The 7,385-nt window shown below is 60.4% G+C and overlaps 2 protein-coding genes across 2 annotated transcripts in view; both read left to right on the top strand.

The window, feature by feature from the left end:
* The window catches only part of PALM (paralemmin), a 22,652-nt gene extending 20,059 nt beyond the window's left edge, over positions 1–2,593 (top strand). Inside the window, exon 11 of the mRNA XM_019472215.1 lies at positions 2,489–2,593. Within this exon, the coding sequence (XP_019327760.1) occupies positions 2,489–2,593 (105 nt within the window). The remainder of the gene's footprint in view (positions 1–2,488) is intronic.
* MISP (mitotic spindle positioning) lies at positions 45–7,224 on the top strand. The gene is made up of 5 exons (XM_009279798.2): positions 45–117; positions 2,489–4,660; positions 5,563–5,774; positions 6,224–6,262; positions 6,551–7,224. The coding sequence occupies exons 2-5, from the start codon at positions 2,614–2,616 to the stop codon at positions 6,635–6,637; spliced, it is 2,385 nt and encodes a 794-aa protein (XP_009278073.1). The 5' UTR covers positions 45–117; positions 2,489–2,613; the 3' UTR covers positions 6,638–7,224.
* The last annotated feature ends 161 nt before the right edge of the window (positions 7,225–7,385 follow it).

Below are 7,385 nucleotides of genomic sequence, written 5' to 3'. Positions count from 1 at the left end.
CCCCCACACCCCACCGCCGCCTGCCCCAGCCACTCCCTGGCAGACACGGCTCAGCTGGGTGCCCCACGCGGCCTCCCTGGGGCATGGGGACCCCTGCCCCAACGGCTCCCCCAGACAGTAAGTGCAGCATGTTTGGGGTGGGGGTGAGGGCAGCGCCGGGGTGCTCGGAGCGGCTGTTCACCCCCAGCCTCAGAGGGACTGGTCCCTGCCAGGGTCCGGCCGCAGCGAGGGGGTGCGTGCACACGCCGGCTCTATCTGCAGCGGGCAGGTGGAGGGGCTGCCGGTGGCACGCCGGCGCACTCGTGCGCATCTCTCATGTCGGCAGGTCTGGGAGCACACGCGGCTGTTTGCATGGGGAGGGTGGGCACACTGCAAGTCCGCAGCCCACTGCAGGACCCCCAGGGTGGGGGGACCCTGGCAAACTCCCTAGATGTCTCTTTATGGTGGGGGGGCCCAGGCCAGGCTGGCAGGTGCTGCAATGCTGCCTGGTCTGCCCAGCGTCTTCCCACGGTGCTTGGCTGGGCTGAGGGCAGCCCAGCACAGGGGGGACAAGCCTGGGACCCCCATGCCCCCATGTTCCTGCAGTGCCGGGCAGGTGGGGCCGAGCCGAGACAGTTGGATGGTTTTGGGTGCTGCTTTGCGAGGGGCTGTGCCGCTCGCGTGGTGCTGGCCAGCAGCCCTGATAACAGCCCTGCTGGTTCCTTGGCCCCGCTCCCCTCCTGCACCGGCCACCAGCGCTCCCCAGTGAGGAGTCCCCTCCCAGCAGGGACCTCTGACCCCTCCAAACACGATAAGAGGTGGGCAGGTAGTTGTCACTAACCAGGACATCCGGGGCTATAAAAGAGCAATAGTGAATTACAGGTAGGAACATGAAGAGGTTACGGGAATTCAGCTGGGCACAGAGCATCGGGAACAGCAGTTCCCCGCAGATCCCAGCCCCGTTCCTGCTGCAGGCAGCGAGGTTGAACCACCCGGGCTGGGCACGGGGCTGGGCAGCAACACCACAGTGCCGGGGCATCGCCTCGGGGCCGGCCCGGGATGCCCCGGCTGCCCCTGACGAGACCCAGGTGCTCCCACCTCAGGAAAGGCTTAAATGGCCCCTCAGCTGCAGGGCTTGCCCTGTTTGCCCCGTGGGAGGAAGGGCGCAGCCCGGACAGGCTGGGAGGTGAGCAGAGGGAGCTCTGTCACCAGTATCGCTGCAGGGAAGGAGGCACGTCCAGGGCACAGTGCGTCCGTCCTGGGGACGAGCTGGGCTGCTCCAGACGCAGGGACCTGTGGCTGCCTGCCTCTGTCCAGGGGAGCCTCACCGCGAGCTGTGCTCGCTGGTACCGCAGCATCCAGGGTCTGGACTGCCCCTGTCATCGCCGTAGCCTTCCTCCTGGCTTCCCCGTGTGCTCATGGGAGGCTGTGAGTGCCTGGGGAGCGGTGCCTGGTGCTGATGCACCCCCTGACCCGCTCAGGCTCACGCGAGCCCAGCCAGGAGCAGTGATGGCAGGGTTGTGGCTATGCCTCGGCAAACAGAGGGAGGGGATGTGCCACTTGCCTGCGGCACGCCTGGCTCACCCGGGGTGTACGTGTGTCTCGCTGGCGCAGGGGCCAGGCCAGGGATGATGTTTGCAACACGGTGTGAGAGCTGCTGTCTCACGGGGACCCACCTGCACCACCCCTCCCTCCCCCGGCACCTGCTGTCCCATCCAGCTCCGGCCCAGTTAGCATAGGAGGATCGACACCAAGGTTGGGGCAGTTTACTCCTGCTTTGCCTGATACGGGGGTTAAAGTCCCCTCCTTTTTATGAGCCATGAAACCATTTTTATGATCCCTGCTGTTTCAATAGCTCGGCTATTTGGAGTCTCCTTCCTGTAAACGCGCAAGGAGAAATTCCAGGCAGAGGTGGACCCGGTGCCGCCGACGCCTCTCCCTGCCACGAGCTGATGCTCCCGGTGCTGCCCGTGGCTGCTGGTCCCTCCCCGCCCGGTGTGCGCAGTAAGGCATGAGGGTGGCTGTGCCGGCGTGGGCAAGAGCTGCCCGGGGCGGTGGCGGAGGCTGGCGCAGCTGAGTCAGACATGGCGTTGCCCAAAGCCCCGCAGCCGCGGTCTCGCAGCACCGCTGCCCTCTTGGTGGTGCGGGCGATGCTGGCTGCCTGTGGCAGGTTTGGCTTTGCTCGCTCACAGCTGCATCTCGGCTTAGGACATGGCCAGGCTGGGGGACAGAGGCGGGAGGGGGTCGTCGGCTTCAGGGCAGTTTCCACTGGGAACAGTGCTTCGTGCTCTGGCTGCTTCTGTCCAAGACCTGGCGTTTCTGGGTAAATGGAGTGAATGACTGCTGAGACATGGCTGGTTTGTTAGTGGTGCCTGTCCCCTGGGCACAGGTATCTCTCGGTCGCTGCCCGGGTGAGGACAGCAGCACCAGGCTGGAAGAGGGAGCTACACGCCCCCGACCTCTGCTCCTTCTGCTGCTCTTAACAGCCGCTCTCCCCTCCTGCTTGCAGGGCCAGCCAGGTCCTGCCCCTCATCCTCAGGTGAGCCGGGAGCCTGAGGGCGACGTCGAAGCTGAGCAGCATCCCCGATCCAGGGCGAGGTTGGCAGAGGGTTGAATGCTGACTCTTCCCAGGAGATGGACAGAGTCACCAGGCACATGGTCTTCCAGCTCCCGCAGACCTCGCACAAGCACGACTATAACGATGATCACCAAGCCGGCTTGTTTGCAGAGCAGAGGGCCAACAGCGATGATGATGTGTTTGGCTCCACTCAACACAGCAGCCAGAGGGTGGAAAACGGCTATGGCTGGAAAATGAGGTCGAAGTCACCTTCATATTTCCTGGATGGTAGAAAAGATGTCTGGACCCCGTCCCCGGACAGGGAGTCCAAGCTGGAGGTGGTGAGGTCGGGAAGCCTGTATGACCTCAGGGCTTACAGAGGCAAGAGGAAGCCCTCGAAGCTTTACGATGAGGATGAACAGGAACAGTACAGGGTCCCTCCACCAAACATCTCACCTGAGAAAGCCAGGGAGCTTGAGGATGAGAGGAGGGAGGTCATCCAGAGCCAGGTGGTGAGGAAGAGCTCCACCATGGCCGAGAGGTGGAGCTCCATAGATGAGCTGAGCTCTATAAACGCCGGCACAGGCAGCCAGGGTGAAGGCAGGCACACGGGCAGCTTCACCACCAGCTTCGCCATTTGCTTTGACAAGCCTTCCTCGGGGAGGGCAGCGACGCCTGTTGACCCTGAAAATATCGATACGGAGCAGATCAACTTCTCCGCTGCTCGGCAGCAGTTCCTGATGCTGGAGAAGACCAACCCGGGCTCTTTTTTCAGCCCAGGGCAACAGGCCATGTCTCCAAAGCCAGAGTCTATGACAAATGTCTCTAGGCAAGAGTGGCATAGTCCTGAGATGGCCACGAAGGCTGCAAGAGGTTATGGTAATGCTGGTGCATCCAGCCAGAGCAGGACGGACAAGACCGTTTATCAGGTTCATAGTGTATCCTACAAGACACCTGTGAAGGAGGAGGTTTATGCTCCCAGAAGGGCTGATACTGAAAGGTCATATCCCACTGGGAAAACGTCCAGCTTGACTAAAGCATCTTCTAGAGAGGACCTGGACTCCAGCTTGGGTGAGATGTATAACGAAGCCAATGCAGGCTACACCAGCGACGGAAGTGCATCCAACGAGATCTTCAATGGCCTTGTGGATCTGAGGGCCGGCAGCAATGGCCTGGACAAGGAGATGAAGATCAACGAGACGCCCATCGAGCGGGAGATCCGCATGGCGATGGAGAGGGAGGAGAACCTCTGGAAGGAGAGGGGGATCCAGCGGCTGACCTCCAGCAGCGAGCTGGTGGAGATCCAGACCAAGCCTCTCCTCTCCATGCACGCCTCTCCCGGCCCAGGCAGGAAAGGGAAGGACAAAGGCCGCGCTTCCCTTTACGTCCAGAGGGAAATCGAGCAGGAAACCAAGCGAGAGGAAGATCTGAAGAAGCAAGGGAGGCTGCTGGGGACATATGACAAGGGGACACAGCAGGAGCTGGACGAGCGTAGGAGGGTGTTCGAGCAGGAGGAAGCCTCCCCACAGAAGCCCACCCCCACGAGGAAGGCAGACGAGCAGAGGAGCTGTGTTAATGAGTTTGCGGCAGAGCGGCCCACGAGCCACGGCTCCTGCCCCACAGAAGACACCAGGGGTGGGAGAAGTCTTCCCAGCTACACAGTGAGCATCACGCGCTTCCAGGCATCCCAGCCGCGCTTTGCTGCCAGCGAGAAGAGCCAGGACCAGCCTCTGGTGTCCCAGTGCATTTCCGCCGGCGCCAGCAAATGGGGGAGCGAGGATTCCTGGAGAGGAAGGCTTCCCAGCTCCACCCTGAGCCCCACCGGCACGGCTGTCCTGCCCAGAGAGTACTTCTCCTTCTCCTTCTGGAAGCCCAAGGTCTCCTTCGTGGACGACATGGGGACACAGAAGCCGCTAAGGAGGGCGGACAGCCAGGAGGAGCAGTACAAGCTGAGGACCTGGAAGCCCCAGACATCAGCACTGATCGAGGAGGAGATCCGGAGTGACTTGCAGAGGGAAGAGGAGCTGCAGGAGCAGCGGCGGCAGAGGCAGCTGATAGACAGCTACTCCCTGGTCAGCAGCGACGGCTTTCCCCAGGAGGGCTCCCGCTCAAGGCACAGCTCCGGTAAGGCGAGGAGAGGAACGGTGGGATGGGACAGGGCAGGGGTCAAACCCTGGGGCAGAGGTACCATGGGCATCACTCCTGCCCTCCCATTCCTTGTGGCTCTGAGTCTTAGCAGGAGCCATCAGAGGGGGCAGGAGTGGCACCATGAGGCGCCCGTCCCAAGGGACCTTCCTGTGCAGGCAGGCAGGTGCCTTTCCCAGGCATGGGAAGCCATTAGGCAGCAAACTCTTACGGTGTCCGCAGTCTGCATGAGATGCCTCTCGCGGGCAGCAGCCAGATGTGACCTGGGCTCTCTGTGAGAGCAAGAGTGGCCGTGGGAGGGACCAAGGGGGAAAGAGTTATGGGTGGAAAGCATCAAGTCCCGGCCTGGGAGAGTCTGGCTGCGGGTGAGGGCGTCCAAGTTCCTCCCTGCAAGGATTTGCTGAGATGCCTGTAAGGACCCCTGTGTGTTGGTAGCAAGTTGTCCCAGGAGAAATAATTCTCCTTGGACAGGGATTCTGTGGTCAGCAAGCAGGAGTGCTTGATGTGAAGTCCCTGGAGCCAGCTGGAGCAGCCCAGCCTGCAGGGGGGGGGAACAGATGTAGGGAACTGCTGCTGCTGCTGCTGAGGCATGGGCTCCGCAAGAGCAGCATGGCTTTTGATTCTAGAGCTGCTCAGATATTGATGACTTTGTGTCATACTATCACAGAAAACAGTGCTGGAAGGGCCCAGAAGTGCCCAGCTCATGCATTTCCCCTCCCTTGCTCCTGACAATCCCCGGCTGGCACCCAGACACGGGGTCCCAGCCGTGACCAAACCCTCTGGACCTGCCGAGGAGGCTGGTCTGGGGCAGGAGCCTTGCTCTCCCAGCCCCGGGAGCAGTCCTGGTGTCCCTCACCCTGTAACGGCTCTTTCTCTTGAAGCTGCCTCAGGTGTAAGCGGCAGCTACTCGGTGTCCGGGTCTCCCGTTTCCACTCCCACGTCGCACCAGGTGGGGGTCCTGGGGCTAGTGTCGTCCTTCACCCCGCTGAGAGTGGCTGGTCCCTCCCAGGGCAGCACGGAGACCCTTGCCCCCGACTCGGCTCGTTCCAGCCCCTTCGAGGAGCGGAGGAGGAGGGTGAAAGAGGACGGAAAGGTGAATGTGCCTGCCCTGCCTGCACTGGGCAGCACGCAGTTGCGGGGCTGGAGCCCGGGAGAAGGCTGGTGGCTCTGGGGCCAAAGGTGGCCATGCCCAGCTCCCACCCGGAGCTGGAGGTCCAGCTGCTTGGCTTGGTGGGAGACCTGGTGGTGGTGGCACCGGCAAGGGGCTGTGCCGAGCCCCCAGGGCAGTCACCCACAGCTCATGGGTGCCAGCACTGGGTGGGACTGCAGGGGAGCAGCAGCTTCCTCCTGGGGGGGGAAGGTCCTGGCCTGAACTGTCCCCCCTGCTCTGGGGAGGGCATGAGGGCACAACTGCACAAGCTATCTCACCTCGCCTCTCCCCTGCCCGGCAGCCTGACGCCCCCATGCCCCATATCCAGCTGCCTCTGGCTACTTCCCTGCGAGGTTGCTGTTATCTGAACCTTTTTTTCCCCCTTTTCACAGTATGCAGGCATTGAACCCGTTGACAAGATCAACACAGAGGTAAAGTCCTTTATGTACTCGAGGGCTCTGCTTGCACTGCCCTGACTCCTCACCCCCCTCACTTCCCGGTCCTGGAGGCTGGTGGGATGGACGGGGTTCTCGGCTCCCACAGGGCCACAGGCACCGCTCGGGTGGGCATCGTGTTGGGCAGAACGTGTCGTGGCCGGTGTCAGGCGTATTTAACCCAAAGAGGGGGGGCTTCTGGCTGGGAGGACAAGTCGTGCAAAAAAGATTGTTTATAAAAATATCTTCTTTATAAAAAGATACTGTGCCTTCTGGTTTCTTTAGGTTGTGGAAAGCACCAGAGTGATTCGTCACAAGAGCGCCATGGCCCAGCGCTGGGAGGCAGGGCAGTATGTCAGGGACGACGACTGAGGGAGCCCTCGGGGCCGGGGAGGGACAGGGCCACCGGACTTTGCCGCGTACTTACCCTGTTTGGGATCAACTGATGCATGATCAAAATACCCGATCAGTTCAGCTCCTGGTTATCACGAGGATCAAAGACTTTTACACTGCAAATCGCATCCGTTTTTAATATAACAGATGATCCTTCTGATGCATTAGATGTGCTCATTCGTTCCCCCTTCCCTTTGAGGTGAGGTAATACTTATTTTCTTGAGAGGGGAAAAATTGGGTCACTTTCTTTTAATCACTTCTGCAAGGAGACAGCAAGATGAATCATATGGTAATTTAACTTTTCTCATTGGAAGCTGTGTCTCTGGCTTACAAAAAAGCTATTTTATTTCTAAGTGGTTTTAGGTTTTTAAGTACCACAACATCAGGCATCACCTAGGAGGGTACATAGACTGACGCATACCTTTGGATCAATATCAGCATCAAATTGGGAAATCAACGTTTCTGCCTAACTCATGTCATTTGCTGAGATGCAGCAATGTAATATACGTATATATATAAATGCTGTTTATTTTGCTAATTTATTAAAGAGTCATCGCTCTCCCTCATTCTGCCCGGCCTGTTTTGTCTGCCCGCTCCGCTGTTTTTGCAGCGGGCGTTTCAAAGGAGCCCCCGCGGTTGGGGAGACGGGGCCGGGGAGGCGTGACCGGGACCGGAGCCTTCTCCTGGGCGCAGCCCCGGGGGGACGCGGCTCCCGTGGGGGGCTCCC

The sequence above is a fragment of the Aptenodytes forsteri genome, unplaced genomic scaffold, assembly GCF_000699145.1.
Source record: "Aptenodytes forsteri isolate BGI_AS27 unplaced genomic scaffold, ASM69914v1 Scaffold147, whole genome shotgun sequence".
NCBI lineage: Eukaryota > Metazoa > Chordata > Aves > Sphenisciformes > Spheniscidae > Aptenodytes > Aptenodytes forsteri.
Note: the sequence above shows the minus strand (reverse complement) of the source record. Positions and strands in the feature narration are given on the sequence as shown.